Source organism: Megalopta genalis, chromosome 4 (assembly GCF_051020955.1).
Source record: "Megalopta genalis isolate 19385.01 chromosome 4, iyMegGena1_principal, whole genome shotgun sequence".
Classification (NCBI taxonomy): Eukaryota; Metazoa; Arthropoda; class Insecta; order Hymenoptera; family Halictidae; genus Megalopta; species Megalopta genalis.
The window spans coordinates 15,213,867-15,237,432 of NC_135016.1; the positions used below are offsets into that span (position 1 = coordinate 15,213,867).

General features: G+C 32.7%; 1 protein-coding gene across 4 annotated transcripts in view; it reads right to left on the reverse strand.

Annotated features, from left to right (window-relative positions):
- LOC117217425 (uncharacterized) overlaps positions 1–23,566 on the reverse strand; it is a 367,343-nt gene that overhangs the window by 263,004 nt on the left and 80,773 nt on the right. For all 4 annotated transcript variants that reach the window (XM_033465133.2, XM_033465059.2, XM_033465211.2 and 1 more), the window contains exon 3: positions 2,189–2,481. In XM_033465133.2, coding sequence (XP_033321024.2) covers positions 2,189–2,481 — 293 coding nt within the window. The remainder of the gene's footprint in view (positions 1–2,188; positions 2,482–23,566) is intronic.

Here is a 23,566-nt window from a genome sequence, read left to right on the forward strand (position 1 = left end):
ATCCTCAAAGTCGTCCATCCTGCTCGTGGAGTCGTAACTCTTCGGTGCCCGGGAGATTCGTTTTTCGGGAGTTTCCTTTACCCTCGAAATAATTAAAAATAATGTAAACAGTCCAGTGTGTGAATGAACGCTTAAGCTGTAGGTGTGTTAAGGAAGGGAATTCAGGCAAGAATCAACTATCGATAAGTTTTCAGGTAAAATTTTGAAAATATGTAGTTTGATAGCAATTTTTACACGTTCGAATTATCTGCAAATTATTTTACCAACTAATTTTTTCATGAAAATCCGTAACCAGTTCACTTCGACATCGTGTACACAAATTGCAGTAAAAATTTCAGTTCGAAAAATTTGTTAATGTTCGAGTTATTTGTTTATTATTCGTGTACGCAATGTTCAAGAGAATTGGGTAAGAATTTTTCAATCCGATTTTTCTTTCATAAAAGAAAAATTTTTTTATTATCAAAGAATAAACATAATTATATAAAACATAATGTAAATGCATAATGGATCAAAATGCATATTTTTAAAATTTTATTTGGAAAATTGCTGATAATCGATTTTCGCCTGAACGCGCTCCCTTCAAAATGATTATTCAGAAATCACAGTTCTAGCATTTTCCTTACAGTTATAACTTTTTAGAAACGTAATGAAAATATTTCAAACGACCAATGAATGAACACATTTAATAGTATCAATCAATTTTAAAGTCCTAACACGAAAAAGATGTGATAAACCTTACCTTTTTTTACAAAATATGGAAAATGTTCATTCAATGAAAATATTTATAGTGTGAATTTCATACATTGTACAGATCACCCTGGTGTTAGTTAATTTTATTTTAACATCGGTTTACATTAATTGTTTAATTTACCATTATTCAGATTGTAAAGATACATTTATGAGTTATTTAATTACTATATGTGCTACTTGCGGTAAATTTTACTCGTTCAAAATCAGAATAAATGTCCAATTGTTACTTTTAGAAACTAATATAAAACAACTAGTTTTGGTGTTCCGATAATCTAGCGTTAATGGGAGAAGTAAATAAGGCCGAACAACCAGTTGCATTTCAACTCATTCAAATGATCTGTTTCTATTTCTGTCTTCTGGTATTGTTGGATAAATAGAAATTGGTGTGGTATTCTACCGAACTGCTCTTGCTATTCCTTACTTACTAGCTTGTTATACTAAACAATTTAAACCACATCTGACGATAATAGAATTTAGAGGCATTTATAAATTCGGGACGCAGAAGACAATTAGCGTCACGTTGTTCCTTTTACTTTTTCGTACGTGTGCATTTCTGTTTCTTCCTCTATTCACTCCTAATTTCCTGTATGTTCGTATCGATTATATTTATAATCAATAATAATAAGTAATTCATTCAAACTTCTTACGTTATTTAAATAAATAAATGCGTTTACCTGCGAGCAGGATTAAAAGTCTTCACAATACAGAAAAATCGTGCAACAATGTGTGGACGGTTCAAAAGTCAGTCACTTCACTTTTCTTTGAAAATCAATTACACAGTGCGAACACGTCTTTATCGGAGGATCTTTCGATCGATAAATCAATATGCATAGTCGATTTCTTCATAAATAAACAACAGATGGGAGCACTTACATCGACCACGGAACGATTAAACAAAATTGTTCAGAGGAAATTGTTTTTTCTAAACAGATATTGATATTTTTCTATTGTTTTCCTTTTGCTCAAGTTCATGCGTATATCGTCTAATAAAAATTGTGCTTCGCAGTATTCCTAGCATTGTTGTTTTTCTACAGCTAGTTTGCAAAATCCTCCGAATTTTCGGGTCAATGGACTAATACTGATTGGCTCCTGAGCCGTCTGTATAATAAATATTCGTTCGAGAATCGTGGCCGTATAAAAATTAACCATAGTTCACTGACAAATATCAACTAGAGGTTCCGTCTGTTCGCGTACGCAACGCTCGAGGATTCTAGTTTATAGTTATTTGACCATGCCGGAGCAAGCTCGGTGGTACCGACGGTCATTAAGTCTCCCGTCTACATGCATAAGGTCACAGCGCTGCGTCGGTTACGGAAATCGATCCGGACTCGCGGGGTACGTGTCAAATTCGATCGGGTCTCAAACAATTGTACATGCAGTAAATTGACCGTGCAAATTTGTTTGATACGGGTGGACTGCCATTGGAGAAGATACTCACCGAGGACAACAACCCGCGGTTCACTGGGAACGTAGGGGTGCATCAAAGGTAAAGACGAAGGGAGCATCGCATTCTGCATCGTTGGCTGAGAATCTATGAGCCGTTCTTGGTTCTGTGGTCTCGGGGGACTTCTACTCCTTGGGACGTCAAAGGACGTAAGCGTGTGCGACCTGGCGAAGCTGACGTGCTTCGTTTTCGGAGCTTGAGCAGTGGGCGGCGGTGGCGCTGGCGGCAGTACAGGTCGAGGACCTTCCAGCTTCGTTGATTCCTCATCCTCTGGGAGCCAGGTGTACCTTCAATGGAAGAAACTTTGAGAAACTCTTCTTGTCTTATGAGGGAGCATAAGGTAAATGTACCTATCGTGGCACACCGTTCAATTGTGACCCCTTCTAGAAACAGAACCACGAATAATACAGTGGCGTGAATAATTACACGGTGTCCCCGGAAGTATGTGCAAGCGGGCACCAGGTGATTTCTCATAAAAGAAAGATGAAAAAATATAGAATAGCTTTTTTTTCGTTTAGGTGTTAGTTTCCGAGAAAATCGAGTTTGAATATTCAAACATAAGTTTTTATTTTTGTTTGTCATTCCAAATAATAGCAAAATTAAAAAAAGACATTCTAGTTATAGTATGGTAAATTGATCCCTCTATCGTCTAAAAAAAAAGATTCCAGTCGTTTGGTCCAGTTCTAAAAAAGTTGTTGCGTTTTAAAAGTTGTCCGAAAATGAATGGTGATACAGTGACTCCCATTAATGTTCGGACAACTTTTAAAACGCAATAACTTTTTTAGAACTGGACTAAACGACTCGATTTTTTTTAGATGACAGAGGGATCAGTTTACTGGACCGTAACTAGAATGCTTTTCTTAAATTTTGCTATTGCTTGGAATGACAAAAGAAAAATGAAAGTTCATGCTTGAATATTCAAATTCGATTTTCTCAGAAACTAAGTCCCAAACAAAAACAAGCAACTCCATACTTTTTTCATGTCTTCTTATGAGGAATCACCTGGTGCTCGCTTGTACATTCTGTTCAAAATAATCCTGTATAGACTCAAAGTAACTTTTACATTTTCAGTGATATTCGAACAAAAACTTAACAGACATCATATTTGCTTGTTTCTATATTAGAAATAATAGAAAACAGAAGTATAGAAATACAGTCCTTGTTTCGGTTTTTGTTCATATATCAGTAAATACATAAAAGTTACTTCGAGTTCATAGCTTACTTAACAAAATATCGCAGTTGTATAATTTTATATTAGAAACAACAGAAAATAGAAATATACAAATATGATGTTTTATTAAGTTCTCGTCTGGATATCGGTAACGATGTAGCAGTTACTTCGAGTCTATAATTATGCACACTGTAGAATAAAAAATAGATAGGGAATATGAAAGTGGATATAAAAATTCTGCCCATATCTTCAAACATTGTTCTTTATAAATTCACTCACGCAAATACTGTTACGTAACAGTCAGAAGTAAGCAAAATGTTTATTCGAATACAGGCGTTTCTAAGTAAAAATATGCTGTTCGATACTGTGTACTACAATTCTTTCATTGGGCCGATTTATGAAATACAGAGACATGGTACAAAAACGGTGTTCCATAATAGATACACGCTCGTAGTTTACTAGATTACTCGTTTTATCTTTTACTCGTATTAAATAAATATTTTAAAGTCCACTTCTGACGTGTGAATTTCTATTTCTACAACTTAACTTCTTATCCATTATGAATTATTTCAATTGTTAATATATTAAGACTTACTCTACATAAAACTTAATACTTTTCAAAGCATTCGAAGAAAGACATAAACCGCATTGTCATTTTTTTTTAGACAGCATAATGGTTTATTTATTACTACGATCACAGCCGTCGCTCTCTCAAATATCAGAATTATTGAAATAATTTCCTAAGATTCGATATAATAACCTATTTTCTTAAAACATGTTTTGTCTTTGTGTCACTGAAAAAAGCACCGTTATCTATTGTTTTGTTAATTATCGTACGGAACAGTACGGCGCGTATCTCTCTAATCGCATGGCTTAATCTTCATTGGAACTTTTGGTATCAAAATCCACTCAAGATAAGAGCCGAAATGCGGTAAACCTGGCAAGCACTCGTAAGTACGTCAGTATTCATAAAAGAGCATGCGAAATCCATGTACATAATTCTGCAGAGCGGGTCCGACGGGGTTGAACTGTTGTAGAATACATGGCTCTTTATTCATCAAAGCTCTGTGATGTGCCAGATGAGTGCCAGATCTTGGATGACCCAGCTTTCGAAACACGAGCGTTAAAATATTTACACAGCTGGGTCTGGTACATCCGTAATTGAAGTAAACAGGAATTTCATGATGTAATAATCGTACCTTCGTAATAATTTTCTTTGTGGTGCCGGGTTTATACGGTGGAACCTCGATTACCCAGGTTAACCCATTGCCGTACTTTGACGAGCCTGACTCGTGATGGAGATTTCGAGTAATAAACTGCCGAGCACGAATGTTTACCGTTCATTGAATTCGGAAGAAAATTGTGTTCTTTTGCCATCAATATTTAAGTGGATATTCTAACGTGAACTTTTGAAAAAGTCAATTTTTTTTGCATATTCTGAAAGGATATAGTTTCAAAAATACATCTCTGGATCATTATCGATGCACTAAATTTTAAAGGCATTTTCTCGAAACTATGTTTTTCAGAACGGCGTCCGTGATGTCTCGAAACCTACATGACCAATTCACTCAAAATTTTAAGTACGCATTTACTACTTATCTGACTACAACCTCTACTAGAATCAACCAAATATTTTAATTTTTTCTATTTTTTTTAGGCCTCCGAAGTTCACAAAACATACAAAAATCGATAATCGAATTACAAATATCGCCCTTTTTCTCAATTACCGACTCTTTTCCTTTGTTCTAGTACCTGATACAAATTCATACTAGTTAAGAAACTTTCACGTTTTTTATTTCAGACAAGCAGAACGGCCGGAATCGTGGGCACCGTGAGACGACCATTTTTAATCTTTTAGGTACGGTTGAATTCTACGCGAGGCTATTACTCTGGACGGCAGAGTCTGATGTGTACTGTACAGAGTCTGATACTGTATATATAGGGTGTCCCAGAAATGTCTCGCAATCCGAAATTGGCGGGTTCCTCAGGCCATTTGAAGCAACTTTTTCCTTTACAAAAATTTTCTCCGAGGCACCGTTAACGAGTTATTAACGAAAAACAGTGACTAATGAGAGGCGAGCTCAGCTGGCGCGAGGCGATCGAGCCAATGAGCGGAACTGGGCTTCGTGCGCTGGTTGGCTGGGCCGCCTCGCGTCAGCCGTACTCGATTCTTATTGGTCACTGTTTTTCGTTAATAACTCGTTAACGGTGCCTTGGAGAAAATTTTTGTAAAGGAAGAAGTTGCTTTAAATGATCCGAGGAACCCGCCATTTCCGGACTCCGAGACATTTTTGGGACATTCTGTAGACTGTTGTAAATCGATGTGAAGACAAAAGAAGTGTGAAACAATGCATATGAAGACGATTATTTAATTCAAACGATGAGCGAGTGAGCTACTAGAGCAAGCCACTATAGTGGCGCATCGTCCAGAGAGATGACGTCCGCGAAAGCCACTATAGTGGCGTGTCGTTCCGAAAGATGATATCCGCGGAAGCCACTATAGTGGCGCGTCGGGCCTAAAAGGTTATAAGCGAATATATTTGAGAGTATGCAGTGCCATTAATATTAACTTTCCCTGTATTCCAAAAAATTTTTAAATGTCGTTGAAATGTGTACAAAGACCTTAAACCTTATCAATTCAACGACAAAAGGTATAATAGTATCTTTGCAAAAAATACCTTAATAAAGTTAAAAACACACGCATTTCATACTAGAATACCCCCTGAAACGTTCAAGTAAGAGTAGACACACAGTACATGTAAATTTTCTTTTCCTTTCAAGAAATTATTAGAATCGAAGAAATTGTAGTCATTGCATCTGTGATGAAAATGGTACGGCAAGCAGAGTACGATTAAGCAGAGTAACATAAATGATCGGATAATAAGAAAATTTCATCTTTATTGATCTATAAAATCCTCCAAACTTTCTCAGTTTCGCGTTTCACGTATAGTCCTCACGCGGCAAGAAGGTGCTTTCTTGTCGCGTCAGGATTATATTCATTTTTGTCATAAGCGTACAAAATTCGCCATCTAGTAATTTTACAAGTTGTCCAGAAATGTTGCGACTAAACTTATAGTATATATTACTGAGGTCACATAGATGAAGCAAGTTCAAATAAACCCGAAAATACTTTATTGAAATGATATAAGCGTTCTAAAATTATGTAAGCGTTGGTTCATAAAAATACGATGGAAACAGAAGATCAACATTGGAAAGGTATGCAAAATGCATTTATTATTATTTCCAATACAGATGGAATATTTGAATGCGTTCGACAATCACTAATTCAACGAATGGGAGTCTGCATTTTTCGAACATTTCATACAACTACACTGCGGATTTTTATGCAAAATAAGAATAGTCCTGCACTAATCACGAAATACTGAAGCTACATAGATTTTACTTTGTTCCATAATTATTTTAATAACTTGAAACTATTCCAACAGTATTTCAATCTATTAATTTTTGTTATATTTTTATAAGAGCTTACAATTTAATTTTACGTTAATCTTGATCTTTCGCGTAAATTGCAAATAAATATTTTTAAGCGCTTACAATTTTTAAATAAAGCATTTTCCGGTTTCAGTATACATACATTTTTTACGTAGAATACGATTCCGAAATAAAAATGTGTAGGTTTATATTACAATGAAATATTTTAAGCACAGTTTAACTGTATGAATTAAGAAATGTATGCTTTATGATAATTAACTGTTATCGAAATAACCAAAATAATAATTGGTTAAATAGATTTTCAAAATGTAAAAAATATTTTGCCCCTTAAAATAAATGTATTTTAACAATGTATCATGCACATGTAACAACGTGGGTAGAAGTTATTTCAAATTCTAAATAAAAGATAACAAATATACGTTTGATTTATGAGATATGTTTTATTTCATCCACAAATAGCCAAGGAATTCCTGCAACGTCACATTAATTGGCTGACGTTCTACATCATTAGCTCAGTCCAAATAAATAATCCAACGTCCACGGTTCAGCATAATTTCCTTTTTGTCACTGTATCCTCGTTTCCAATAATTTTACATCGTAAAATACAATGTAATCAATGATTCACGAATCATATGAATGATATCCTTCACTGATTATTATCTCAAATAAAGATTTTATTTTAATAACAGCCGATAATGAATTATATAACAGACGTTTTGTAATTGCAAATGTAAATTCCATCGCGGATTGCATGCGTCTTTAGCAGTCACTGCATTTAAACTTGTACCTGTTGACACTTATAATGCATGTAAAACTCAAACTACGTTTTCATGTTGTGATAGTCCATCTTTTATTTTTTCCCGCAGGGTTCTACATTTATCACTGTCAGCGCCCGATGATTTACAGTTGGGGGTCTACATTTGTAGGTATTCCTTCCGCGTCTGTTATTCGAAACTACGCGTTTGTCATTCTTTTTAGCACAAGTCATTTAAATATTCAGCATACATATGCATAGATGATGGGATTTTTCAAATGGTAGCCACTTTCTATATTTATTTGCAATTTACGCGAAAGATCAAGATTAACGTAAAATTAAGCGTTTCGTTTTTTAAATTAAGAGCCACTTTCTATGTGTATTTATTAATATAATGGATCAATGTTTACGTAAAATTCGAAAAATACCTGTGTCGTTTTGCCATTATGTTCTCGTTTCAGATATTATTATATTCCCTGTATATGAGCCGTTTATTTTGAAAGTGGCATAAATTACTTTTTCAAAAAAATCGAGTTAATGGTAACACTAATTACAATTGAACGGTATCTTTTCATTTAAAAAAAATGTGTAATCAATAAGTTGCGAACTATTGAGATTTGTTCGAGAGAAGTTTTGCTAATTAACGGTATAACAAACATGTTTATTTTGAAAGTGGCATAAGTCGCTGTACTCAGGAAATTAATTGCGGGGCTTAGTGTAAAAGAAATAGAAACGTGTGATAAGTGTGTGTGAAGTATTGCTTGAATTATTTTTAGTATTTTAAAAAAAGTTGTGATCACTGAACTTATTTTTATAAGTGCGAAAGAATAGTGCAGTTTTGTAAATTTTTTTTATATTATATTATATATATTATATTATATTACACGCTGGATCTCGTCCTGTTTCTCCAGCAAAATACAAAGACATGATGGACTTGCTTAATTATATACCCCTAATATACCACAGTTATTTAAAAAATTTGAAACAAAACACGATTTCCGAGGACTTAATCACTCCTATTGATGACGAAAATTAAATTGAACTGATGTATTTTCATATAAATTACTTACACTTATGTTTCAAAATGTACTAATTATTTTTGTATTTTATGAATGTTAAAATAAAAAATAGTTAAATCAAACCTTTATATTAAATATGTTCATGGTATAAATTATTATTATATATGTAATTTATTCAACAATTTTAGTAAATCACTGTTCTTTCAAAACATCACTTCAGTAAAATACGTCGGACAAAATTAATATATGTCAGTCATTTTTCTAAATTATTTATTTTGAAAGTGGCTTAAGCCACTTTACCGTAATGAAAAGTGGTGATTTTTTAATGTTTATACGAAATTATTTATACTGAGAAAAATATCAGTATCCTGAGATAACAAATACAAGTAAATCTTCTCGAAAGTTAGCATCCATATTTTTAAACGTGTTAAAACGCAAACCCTTAAATATATCGACTCAAACACAAAGTGACTTATGCCACTTTCAAAGTAAACGGCTCATATTGTAACCTCCTAATTTCTGATTAGCTATTTTGGTGTTTCTTTTAGTTCAGGGATCGTAATTAACCAGCACGCAACATGAGGATCGTGAGTGCTACGCCTGCCGACTCCCGTCGCGCGTCTCGCTTCCAATGATCACCTAAATGTTACACACATACACACATATAAAGCAACAGCACACGCGTTTGAGATGCTCCATGCCGAAAGAGGCGACCATCGGGAGCGAGACGCGCGACGAGTGTCAGAAGGCGTAGCTATCGCGATCCTCGTGTTGCGTGCTGGTTAATTCCGAGCCCTGTCTTAGATTATCGCAGCGCACATTTTGAAAAAATATACACAAGAAGATATAAATTAACTGACTAATAATTAAGAAATTAATTTACTTGGAATGGTCGTCTAACGTTTTCACTGCTGACCCAACAACCTTTTATAAAATGTGCAAACACAAATTCCTAATATGAAAATTGAAGAATTAAGATGTGTGATTAAGTGCTGTCTTCTGACCCATTTGATGAAAATAGCTTTATATTAAACTTTTAAAAACTGCCTTCTGTGTGTGTGTAATCCCTGTGTTTCTAAAACAGTGTCAAATTAAAATTTTAAAAACTGTCTTTGAACCTCTTTGGTAAAAATAGGATTTAACTAAAATTGTAAAAAATGTGTTTTAACCCTTTTAAAAAGTAAAATAAAGTTCGATTAAAATTTGAAGATGCCTTCGGACTCTTTTGCTAAAAATATTATTACATTAAATTTTTTAAGAAGGGTCTTTATACCTGTTTGTTAAAAACAGGATTCAACTAAGACTTGAAAAGATGTGTTCTAATCTTTTCGGTATAAATAGCAATGCATTAAAATTTTAAAAGGTATTTATGGACTGTCTTATTAAAAATGCTGTCAATTGCAGCTTTAAAAACTGTTTATGGACCTCTTCAATTCAAATTTTGAAAGATGTGTTGTAACCATTTCGGTAAAAATTTTGAAGATGCCTTTGAACTCTTTCGCTAAAAATATTGTTTCATTAAAATTCTTAAGAAGATTCTTTTGACCTCTTTGGTGAAACTAGGGTTCAATTAAAATGTAAAAGGATGTGTTTTAATTCTTTCGGTATAAATAGCAGTGCATTAAAATTGTAAAATGTGTCTTCGGATTCTCTTATTGAAAATTCTTCCAATTACAATTTTAAAAGTTGACTTGCCACATCTTTGGTAAAAATAAAGTTAACATAATAATTCTCTTGTTAAATATTGCAAGTTTAATCGATCGAATACTATCGTAAACCTCTAATTCTCTTATCGAACAGTTAGAATGTATCAAAATTTGTGACTCGCTTCGTTTGTATACCACGACTCTTCTCTCTCCTGGCTTGTCTTTTGTATGTAAACATATTCTAAAGGGGCGGCGATTAAGCTGACACATAGCGAATCAATTTACCCTTCGTAGGTGGTCGCTTTTCAAATCAGTCGCAACGCGCTTATTATAAACGGGTTCGTTGATTGCTGTATTACATATTGTGGTTTACGGCACGTCAATTGTTATAGAGTTTGCATATCGCAGCACTATGAATACACGTATTTACCAAAAATCTATGATAATTCATTAATCTCCAGGATCCGAATTATTATGCTAATTTGTTTGACACGGGCAAGAACGTTGTAACTCCAATAGAAACGTTAAAGCTGACAAACAGGCTTACAGAATTAGTAATTCGCAAGCGAATCGCCGCGATAATCGAGATATTTGTGATAGTTCAACAGAGACACGTTCGAATGAATCATTTCTTATTATGTATATTGTCCTGGTCATCGTTTTCAGATTTTAATTTGCGATCGTTGATTATTAAAAGCGTTTTAATTTTAATAATTTAGTAAATAATTTAGTTAATTTAAAGTGTTTCATTTTTAATAATTCAGTAACATATAAGTTTCCCTCTTAGCGATTTCAATAATTTGTAAATATGTCGTCAAATACTGGTTTTGTGTAATGAACACAGAAGAATCAATTCTCGCTTCGAATTTTTATGGTGTTCTCGAAGTTTTATTCTAGAATTTTTAACAAAAATTAGTTCCGTTTTGTTATGCAAGAACATTTGTGTCCCTTATACACATACACAGAAACCGATAGAATATTCCTACAACTTTTTCAATTTGTTTCAAAGTTGATTGTATTAGGTTGTAACATGTACATATGTCTGTGTGTATATTCTTTACATTATAATAAAAATAAAGTCAATCTTATAAAAAAGAAAATTAAATTTTCTTTTCGCATTCAATTCACAAATTATTAAATTTGAAAATAATATAGCTGTGTTTCGAAGTTCCCTCGACGCCTGTACTATATGATATTTCTTCCACTGATTTTTGCCGTCGATACGGCAATGATCAATGATACGAACGGCAATGATACGATGTTAAAACAATTTCGAACTTGCAAACTCGTTTTCGATGAAACCGTGATTTTCGAGTTACGCCGTTGTCGCAACAACTGAACGATAGATCATGCTCCGTTCGCTGGAAAACCGTTCCGTACCGAAAGGATTGAAGAGCAGAAAACACGATCACATCTTTCTCGCCAGCAGTGTTCAGATAAAAATATGCCAGCGCGGTACAGGGTTCTTGCGCTCAGATACGCGTGAGTTAATTAGCCGGTTAGTCGATAGACATTTATTTTAGCCCGTAGACGCTCGCTTTTTATTACTGGCACGCGAGAACGGGGAGAATGAGACAGACATTGTTGCGAATGATGGCCACATTCTCATTTCCATTGTGTCGGGCAAAAGCCGATCACACTTGTGACAGGTATTATCTTAGGAAAAGTGGGTGACGCCGCGTTGCTTCTACGACGCTCCAACAACGACCTAAATAAATTGCATTTAGATTGCAGCTCCATTTCCGAGAACACGTTATTACGCGATTTTCGCGGACGGAATTCGCACGCCGATTTTAATCAAATAATCCGGGGACCGTAACTACGAGTATTATAATCGATATGAAAAAAAGACGTTGCATAACAATCATATTGATTCAAATGGTTTTAGTTGTACAATGACGAGAACAAATGTATACCATCACTGGCAGCATGTACATATTTGGTCAGAGGTATTACTAACGAAATCGTTTGTACCCGTAGCATTTTGGGTGCAAACGATTTTGTCTTAGTATTTATACAATAAAAAGATAAAAGTCTTAGTAATTAAGAGTTCAGTTTAATTTTTGCTGAAAAATACAGTTGATAAACAGAACAATGCTTGGAGAAAGTTATTTGGCCAAGCGAGATCTCGGAAGAAAGTATTCGGACATTCAAGTTTGCGAAGAGGCGAACAATAATTTGCTTTATATTCGCAGTATCGAATATTTTTTAGGACGTTTGCTGATTTTATAAAATTGTCCATGTTATTGATGATATTTTTAACGATTTTACAACTCGCGGTTTACAATTTACAGACTTTTACGTCATAATGTTTGAAGTTTATCGAATGTTAAATAACAGTTTCATAATGAGCTCATAGGTACATGCCGTACCTATATCAAAAAAGAAAAATCTACACTTCAAACAAGGAATGTTTGAATAATGAACAATACGTTAGGAATATAATTCTTTTTTCTCGAACAAATTAAAGTAATGAAAGAAATATAACCAGCAATGAAGTCAAGATAAGTCCAAGATAAAATATTAAACAATGCCCGCCATGAAACACGCACTGTCCTTTCAAATAAGAATTTGCATTGTTACAATTATTACAACCTTGTTCGTGTATGCAATGTAATGTAATATGGAGTGATGAAGTGATATGTAATTTCATGTAAAGTAACGAATTGTAATATAATGTAAAGTAATGTAATGTAAAGTAATACAATTTAACGTACTGTAACATAATGTGATGAAATCAAATGTGATTTAACGTAATGTAATGTAACATAAAGTAATGAAATGTAATGTAAAGTAAAGTAACACAAAGGAAAGTAAAGTGAAGTAATGTAATGTATTCGAACGTAAATTAATAAAATGTAATGGAATATAAAGTAATGTAAATTAATAAAATGTAATGGAATATAAAGTAGTGTAAATTAATAAAGTGTAATGTAATATAAAGTAATGTAAATTAATAAAACGTAATGTAATATAAAGTAATGTAATGTAGTGTAACGTAATGTAATAATGTATAATGTAGAAATGGTTGCTAATAATTTCGAAGCCCAGGGGAAGGAAAGAAAAATTACCTCAATAATTAAATTACGCTGTTCCATTCGATGGTTCTCTGCTACCTCTCGATGCATTTATTTATTTACAACACTAATTTTCCATTCTGCTGGCAGATTGCAACGTTAGCATAAATACGAAATGATTCTTCGATCGATCTTTGGAAATCCGTAAATTATCAAGTAAAAATGTGAAATGGCTCCCTGTAGAATCTAATAAACACGCCGATTGCCAGACATAAAACTGCGCGAGTTATCGCTGCTTTTCCACACTTCAGTCCTCCGAACACCTATAAAAATGGCTGTTCACGTGGCGTATTTATATCTATGTACAGTCTACGCATCGATGCTCCAATACCCCGTAAGTACGTGGCGGTAATTTATCCCAGGAACACAATTTTTTTATCGATCGTTTACACGGAACCTTGAAACAACGTTGTCATTAAAGCTGCTCCACGCCGCTCGCCAATCAGAAATAAAGCAAACCGTTGAACGCGTTATCGGACGCGTAATCGTTTACTTTTTCCCCAGTAACTACCGCTTGTAACTCCGTTAGAAACTCTTAAACAGCTCGTCGGTGACAAACACATTAGGAACTTCCCAGGCTCCGCTTTAAGATTCTATCGAAGTTGTGCGTCCTGCATCACCCCGTCCCCCTCTCTGTCCCCACCTCCCTGTTAAGTGGTTAATTTTCCTCTCCGCCACTACGGAATATCGATGCTGTAGAATCACGACACCGTAAAGAATGAGTTATTCCAGCGCGCTGATAAATCTCTTTATATGCCGTGAATATTGTCGTCGTTATCCGAAAATGGCAGTAAACGTCCGTTACGACTCGTGATCAACGGAAATGGGATTTCACGAGACCGTTCGGTAGGATTGGTCGGTGAATGACATCGATAAATAAGTAGGTAAAAACGTGTAACTGCGTGTTTGCGATCGTGTGCTTTATTGTATTTTTCTACGAAAATTACGTTTTACGCGATGCGATTTTATATGTAATCTCGATAGTGTTTGCGACTTCGCAGTATGTAGACATATTTTATTGTGTTCAAAGATATAGCAGTCTTACATTTTCCCTAAAATAAATATATTGGGTTGGCAACTAAGTAATTGCCCATTTGTTCAATGAAATAAAAAATTATTTTTTACTTGGAATGAAGTATAATCTGTAATGTATTTTCCATTTTGTTCGATGACCTTTTGCCATCTCTCTGACAATTTGAAAATTCCACGCTCGTAGAAAGTCTGATCCTTTTCGGCCAAAAACTGAGTTAAGTGAGATTTTACAGCGTCATCATCATTAAAAGTTTTACCACGAAGGGAGTTGTTCAGGGATCGAAATAAGTGGTAATCCGATGGCGCGAGATCAGGGCTACATGGTGGATATAACATCAATTCCCAACCAATATCCATCAATTTTTGCCGAGTGGACAAAGACGTGTGCGGCCTAGCATTATCCTGGTGGAAAATGACACCTTCACGATTGACCAATTCTGGTCGCTTTTCCTTGACCGCTGCATTCAATTTGTCCAGTTGCTAACATTCACGGATAATAAAAAATAACATAATAATAATAATAATAATAATTTTACAATATAACATTTACGGATATTATAAAAATGGGAGTGAGAGACATCTATAACTGAAATCGGCAATTATTTAGTTTCCAACCCAATATTTATAAATATAATTAATTATAGTTATAAACATTTAATTACGTTCGAATAATTTTACTATCTGAACAATTGGTTGATCGGTATGCGAATGGAAGCTTACACAGCATGATGTGGCGTAAGTGGAATACGCAGATATGAAAATCAAACTTCAGAAACATTATAAACGTGCTAGAAAAATCATTCAAACAGCACAATTATCAAGAGTACAAGCTTTACAGGAAGAAGAAGATCCAACCAGCAGGTGCATTTTAGCTATCATATCAATACAAAAAATGTTACAACTTTCACAAAAATAACGTTTTCATGCTGAAATTGTTTTTTGCAGTATATGTACACCATACAGAAGAAACGAGAATATGGATTTCACGCTATGATAATTTAAAAAAATCTTTTCATTCTGTAAAAGATGTGTTTACAAAATTAATTTTTACAGATTTGCAGCAAAAAAATGCTACAAAAACATATATTTTCAAAAATTTGCATTGCAAATTATCTGGTAGGTTATTTTCACACTATTTACACCCTTAATCGATTTTGATGAATGTGTACATCAGTTACAAAGACCTACAGAATGCATTATTTGAATGTTTGTTGTTTTATAACAAATTTGTTCAGACATTATCCAGTGGTCTTCTAGTCTCCCTATCATTTTAACAATATTTCAGTCATAGATTGTTTGTAGATTTGTGGAGTAATACATTACACGACATAGGAGGATGGGAAACCAGTAATCTTACACCATGGATTAATTTCAATCTGCGAATGTCAAATAGAAGACTCTGCTACAGGACATGATCGATATGAATTTACATAAAGTTTTAATAAATTTTGTATATTGATCTGATATTTAATTCGTAGGTACGATAAGAGATCGCAAATCTAGTGACAATTGTAACAATTAAAATTAAATATGTTGATAATGATGAAAAAGTGTAACATAGCATTTATTATGCAATAATGAAAATGATGCTGATACGCACGGTATTGCTAACTATAACGTCAACTTTGCAACGTTGTTACTCCATTGTTGCTGTTCCACTTTTATAAAAGTTCTTCCATATTTTTAATCACGGTTATGGTATCCCGGGTAGACAAAGTTGTTAACCCATTTTGCAGCTTAGTGTCAGACATACATGCATGTTCATACATGCTTTTCTGTTTTGCAATAATGACACTGAACGTTGCAGAATAATATTGTTATTTAATTCTCTTATACACACGAATAGTCTTGTTATCTGATTTATCTAGAAAGTCTGAATGCTAGTTGACAAAATTTTTGTTGACAATTTCAATAACATCATTTTTGTTTGTTGATATTTACGGGTGTTAAATGAAGTTCACTGAAAAATGACAACATAAAAACGACAGAAATTTTACATTTTACTCCGTTGAATGTTAAAAATAAGTATCCAATTTTATTGTTGATGTGAATGACTCTTTGCTAGAGTAATTAAGACCATTCTTGTTTTTGTAATAACTTATTTTAATAATTTATTGTTGTAATTTGCAGTAATAATTTTTTCTAGTATCTTATTGTAGTAATATATTGTTTAGTAATTACTACTTAACCACTATAATGCAATGATTAATTACTTCTAGCAACAACAATTCATTGCTCGTTTCCACTGTTTCTGCCTAGAATCTTTAAACAATGGATACAATAGATGTTCAAACAAAACTGAAGAGTACATTTTATAAGCTCATATTCTATCAAGAATTATAAAACATTTCAATGTAGTTTCTCATTTTGTAAAAGAAGATTTAGTATATACGGTATATGGTAGAGGTGCTATCTGTTTCACTATACTAATATCTGTGAGTTTTTGTAACTTGCAAGATTTATTTGAAGTGCAAAGATGGAAAATGCTAAAGTTATGTTTTGTTCCACTTAAGCTTCCCTATCACTCCTTGAAATATTTCAGCGTGCATCTTGTGGACAGCCTGTATATTTATTTCAAGATGTATGTAAATGTTTGTATCACTTTAGCACAAATCATTTTATACGAGACTTATTTACCTATCACTAGAAGTGGCAATATGAGTTTACCAGACTTACGGAAACCGTATTTCTTGATTTCTTTCGAGATAGTATTAAAGATAATGAGTAGGCTGTGCGGCTATAAACTACCAAGGCATTTCTTTCTTTCTTTAATTGTCTTTTCGAGTTGAAAATAATTCAATATTATATTTTAATTTTTTTTAATATTTTGAACACACTTAATCTACTCATTTTCACCATAAATGCATAAAATCCGCAGTCTAGTAATTAAACATATATTCCATAGACTGCGGATCATTGTGGAAAATGCAAATTTTCTAAGACAATTGTAAAAAACGAAAATTAAATAATTCACGTTTACATTCAATAATTTTAATAAGTCAATAACACTGCGACAGTATTTCAAATTTTTCCAATATCCTCACAGTTTCGTATTACACCTATTCGCACTATTATTAAAAATGTATAAAATCTGCAGTATTACAATCAATGATATGCGTCAATGATACTTTGAGGTCTTTCATAACTTCAATAAAGAGTTTTATGCATTGATTTTCGCTACTGTATCGAAAAATGTTTACAAATCTGAAGTATCTTTTAAATATATTGTGTATACGTATTTCGATTGTGTAGTCTTTATATTTCTAATAGTATCTTACATTTTTAGGTAGTTTTTAGATAGATTAGTATGGCAAGACATGGAGTATCAATGCAAAATTAAAAACTTATTTTGTTACATATGACTAGAATTTTATCTATATTTCGAACTTAATAACATTCTCCATAAAGAAATGTACATTTTTATCGAATGCCAGTATTTTCAAACAAATCTCAATTTGCAAATGGTTTACTCTATAAATATTGATAATAAAGTAAAATCGTCATTGTCATTTGGTTCAGTTCATTTAACGATTATTGTGAAACACTAGTAATATTTATTGATTTTATAAAAGAATCAATTCGAACTTTATTGAATTAATATAAATATAATGAATTAACACAACGTTTTCACTAGACTTGCAAACCAGCTTTCCAATAATTTAATGTTAATCAGCAGCGATTACGTCGGGATTTTTCTGTCTTCTCATTCAAGATTGACAGTTTTACCGAAAAAGTGACGATAAAGAAAGTTTATATTCACTTTGTTTCGAAGTACTTTATTCATATTAAAAAGAACTTCAAATGTAATATAACTAACTCAAAATGTAATGAAAAATAAGTTCTAAAACTCATAACCACTAGAATGTTAAACAGAAAATGTAAAGTAAATATCAATGTTCTTGCAAATCTAAAGCAGCAAAAATGCGACATATTATTAATCTACTACTTTTTAATTGGAAAATCTGCATTCGAACTTTGTTAGCAGTAGATAAATTGTAACACCATATATCATCTGAGAGTGAAATAAACCTTTAAATAAACCCTAAATTACCCTAAGTAGACATTTATAATAATATTTTTAAATATCTAAATTAAAAATTTTTAAATTACGTTTTAAAGATATAAATGTGATAAAAATATACTTCTGTTTGGCATAACTTGTACTACTTGTGTGCAAAGTTTCATAATTTTTGGATTTTATAGGTTGACAAGCGTTCAGTGTAAGCCTTAAAATTTTGTTAAAATCTGTTTCATGTAACGAGAGAAGAGAAATATACAAAATTCGTTTTACTTTATTATTGTATAACTTCCATCATATTCAAGTCTGACTTCTCATCTGCCTTCAGCAATGGTTCTTATTCAGTGTAAACAAATTTTTGAGATTGAAAACTTCATGTCAGGTACACATAGATTTTATTTATATCTTCATGATCATTAGTTTTTTCATGTAACGAATTTACATTTTTTAGCTCGTAACCTGTAGCACATTTCTTTAAACAAATGCAAGATATTGCAGATTTTGTTAGTAAAAATTTCTGCTGGCTTAAATCAAAACACTCCAAATAATATTGTAAAAACGTTGAATCATAAATGCGAGTACTAACAATAAATTAAGAAATTACAGTGTAATTACGAGATAATACGAGTTTTTACTCCATAATGCAGCACTGGAACAGATTGGCGATATTTATCTACTTCATTAACGGAAGCTGTTTAGTAATTAAGATCTCTGTAAGCTGTGTTTGCTAATTCAGATCATTGTGTAAGCTGTGTTGACTAACTTCCTCGATTACCGAGATTAAAAGTAAAGTTTTCCAAGCAAGAATTAATACACGCCGATAATAAAGTGCATCAGTTACAGTTTTAAGTAAATAGGAAATATTTCAAATAAAATATTCGTCATAACTTTTTTTTTTTAGTAATTACAAGAGGCTGCTCTATTAATGTAACGTTTGTTACTCTATTTACCTCTTGATCTGACTTATATTTAAAAAAATACTTATCGTTTGTGCCAGAAATGGGATAAATGATTACTGTGATATCATACTTCAATCATACTTTATTTTAACATTTCTTCTAATTTATCGTGAAATAATAATATGCTTAAACATTTTGTTGAAGAATGACGTGTTCTGGACAACAATCAAAATCGATGGCACTGGAGGCTTAATACTATGTAAGAAAATATTAAGAAATTATATTTTCAAAGTCTCCGAAAATTTTCCAGCTGCCAAAGATATAAAGTTAATAAAATTTTGCAATATCTCCAGAAATAACAGATATTTAGGTGGTCTGCTGTACGTAAAACACCCTGCATAAATATACAATATGCCTGAAAAAGTGCTTTATTTTCAGTAACTTTCAAATTTAACTGTACAAGTCCTATTATCCGAAAAATTAGTTAAGAGAACGAGTTTGTCTCCTATTATTTAAAAATAATCTACGTTCCACGATATTCTGCGAAGAACTGCGTATCGTTTTGCATGAAAATTACTGTTTTTATGGACGATGTAAATGAGGGTGAAATATAGAGATTCGCGTAGAGACTTTATTTAATTGCAACAGAAACGACTAAGAAATTTAATTTCTATCAAAAACGATGAAGTATCCGAGACGTTGATCTCCAACGGACTTCACTAAACGCCGAGTGTTTTCTCGGTAAAATATCGTCCTCATAAAAGCAGATTCAAGGTAGAAGTAAAGAGGGAAATAGAGTGGAAAGTCGAACATCTAAGGGCAGAAACGTTGAAATTTAACGGTAGAAGTTAAAAGTTCGAAAAGAAATGTGACTCTTGTTGCGAAATGTACTTAGCAATGTTAACCAAGCTCGCGTGACTCCTGCAGGGAATATAGACAAAGGGAACGTAGGGAAACACAGGCGTAAATTCTTTAAAAAAAATACTTGGAACAGAGTCAGTAGAGAGACTGAAATGTTGAGAAAAAAGAGATCGTTTTCGGGTGGTATGACCTCATTAATTGATGACTGTTTTGCACTTGCAGAAGACAAATCGATGTTGAATAATTCTTAAAATCCGTAGTTTTCGTAGTAATTTAGTACGATCAAAGAGAACATAAGGAGGTAATTTAGTCTTCCTGGAAGAAGATTCCGCCATGTCGATACTTTGCAGTTCAATGGATTACTTCTGCAAAGTTCATAGACGGAAGCATACCCGATTCTGTGTAATAGTCAGTTACAGTCGACAACCAGACATAATTAGGCTCCTGTTAGACTCTTGTAAGTCAGGTCAAACAAGCAGATTAAATACAGTAATACAGATGATAGCTGTATTAATTTGGTGCATAAATTCTTCACTATGAAGCACTATTTTATCTCGAAAATAAATTTGTTTATCATACACGTGTTAGTTCTCATATTTTGAAGTTTGTAGTAATAATTCATAAAATTCAGTAAGTCCTTTTATGATCTATGAAAAACGCATTATTGTAGAAAAGTTATTAATTTTGCGGATATCATACCGTACGTTATTATTTTAAATAACCACTTACGCACATTGAATTTAATTTTCTTTACGTAAAATGCAAAACGGCACACGTAAATTAAATCTGATCTTCTTCGTGTGAAATGTAAAACGACATACATTTGATTTTCTCCACGTGAAATATAAAACCATGACCTTACAGGAAAATAAGAATAAAACACTGAAATATCTTTGAAAGAAGATGACCAAAATTATCAGTTCGTCGAATTCGTCTCAAAATAAAATAGTTGAACAGGTTTTGAAATCTCCTTCATTGTGATCCACATACAAAAACAATACTTGCAGCATATAATGTAGCACTCCATAACTTTTGTTAAAACATTTCTTTATAAATAATATTGTGACAAAATTGACATCCAGTATGTCATGTTGATAGCGCGCGCGCGCGCGCGCGAATCACACTAGTATTAATTTGGTTGAAGTTTTCTTTTACTGTGTGTCGAGTTTTTTGAAGAGAGACACAATCTTTGAGTTTTTACTGTGACAAGTAATGATTAGACTGTGAATTTTTATGCAAAATAAACACTGTCTGTGTCAATTATAAGGAACGAAAACTAAACGGCAAGACCTTTTATTCCTTAATAATTGTAACAGTTAAAAAATTTTATTGTCATTTGTCATTCTTAAATTTTATTTAGATTTTTACTATTTTAAATTGTGACTACTCTATTTTGCAATAAATGCATAAAATCCGCAATCTAGTAACCATTAAATAGTTATGGTCACAATTAGTAAAGCAGTCGAAACAACAATGATTTCTGGTAATATTTTTCTTTACTGTTATTAATAGAGACAGATTCAAAATTGCGGAAATGCTATGCACGATATATAGGGTGTCCCAAAAATCACTCGCAAACGGGAAATGTGTTCTTGAGACTATTTAAAGAAACTTTTTTCGAAGCAAAAATGCAATCTGTAGCTTTGTTAACAAACAAAAAACGGTGGCCAATGAAATCAGCGCGAGGCAAGCTTGTCCCTCATTGGTCATTGCTTTTCATTAATAACTCGTAAACAAAGCAGCAGATTGCATTTGTGCTAAGAAAAAAATTACTTCAAATGATCTCAGGATCCCTCACTTCCCGATTACATGTGACTTTCGGAACACCCTGTATGAACACGAGATTATAGTTTTATTGATTATTTAAGAAATTATGTGTAATGGGATCTGAAAAATATTAGCAGTCTTTAAAAAAAAAAAAACATGTAGTACACAAAAATGAGAAGGAGAATCAACAACAATTTTTAATGTTTTGTAATATACTATCAAACTTTTAAAATCAGTTGCACTATTTTAGTTAAACAAGTAATCTCGTATTAACAAATATACTAAAAATAATCGTCCACATTGTGATTTTATTGCATATCTTGAATAGTTTAGCAAACAAAACTGATTTTCTAACCTCACTTTTCATGAAGTCTATATGGAGCCATTGTACCCTCAGTTTTCTATGTTTCATAAACGTAAGATTTAGTTTTTACGTTTTATTGTAGGTTAATTTTATATTCGTAAAATTAAAGGGAAAGAACCGAGCTTTGTGAACGCTATGCTCGACAAAAATTTTTGCAACTCCATAGAGGATGTTAAACTTTACACTTCTTTGGTATCACGAACATGCCCACAGATTTAGGACACTGCGGTCGTGGGGATGCATTATATTAAAAATTAGAATACGTAATCATGAAGTAGCGACTTCACGCTGTAATTAAAAAAAATAGTCATGATTTTATGATAATTTTTAACGGAGTCATAGCTGCTCAAAAATTTACAATTTTTCAGCTGTTTTTCTTTTTGCTATCGAGTGTATTACATCATGATGATACAAATACGTAATTCCATTTTTAAAAACGTCGACACGTTTAAAACTTTTTGAAATACGTCACAAATTCGTCAATTAATATCTTCTTTTTTAAATAGGATGCCTGACTTAAGTGTAACTCTCCTATTATCTTTTTTAATTTTCAGGAAGAAAAAAGATATTTTATGTGTAATTTGAATGGTATCACGTGGTCACTATCCCATAGTGTGTGTTTTTTTTATTAAGTACATATATTTTCATGTAGCATCACGCAGCATTCAAATATGTGCTGTAATATGACTTTCAAATGATCTTGAACTACGAAGATGAAGACCAAACTTAAATTTCGTTTGTAAGAATAATGCAGATATTGTGGGAAATATTGTAATAATAACACTTTTGGAATAAAATGATTAGGTCATAGCCGACCTAATAGCTGTGTTTTCTTTAAATTTACGTAATGATACTTTCTCGTAATAAAATTACCGATTTGCTGATTGATGTATCTTAAAATAAAGAAATTTTCATTTTCAATCATTTCTGCCGATTGAACTGAAATTTCTCGGTTCAAGGTCACTCGAAGGTTATGCTATAGCAGGTCATTGTTAAATGTGCAATGTCATTTAAAAAGATTAAGGCGACCCCGATTTTATATTGATAAAACTTTTGAAAATTAAATGTTTTGTCGTATAGCAAACAGGGAACCGATAAACATTTGTTCGAAACATTTTTTGGTCAGGTTAACAAAAGTGCACGAAAAAATGTGGGCAATAGTTAAGGAAACGCCTGTATATTACGAAAATATATTTGTAGTTATGTAAAAAACAACATCGATGTCCTTTAGAACTACGAAAAGAAATAACATTTAAAGAAAACAACCCCTGTGTCTTACTGACCACGTGATGCCATTCAAATTACACACGG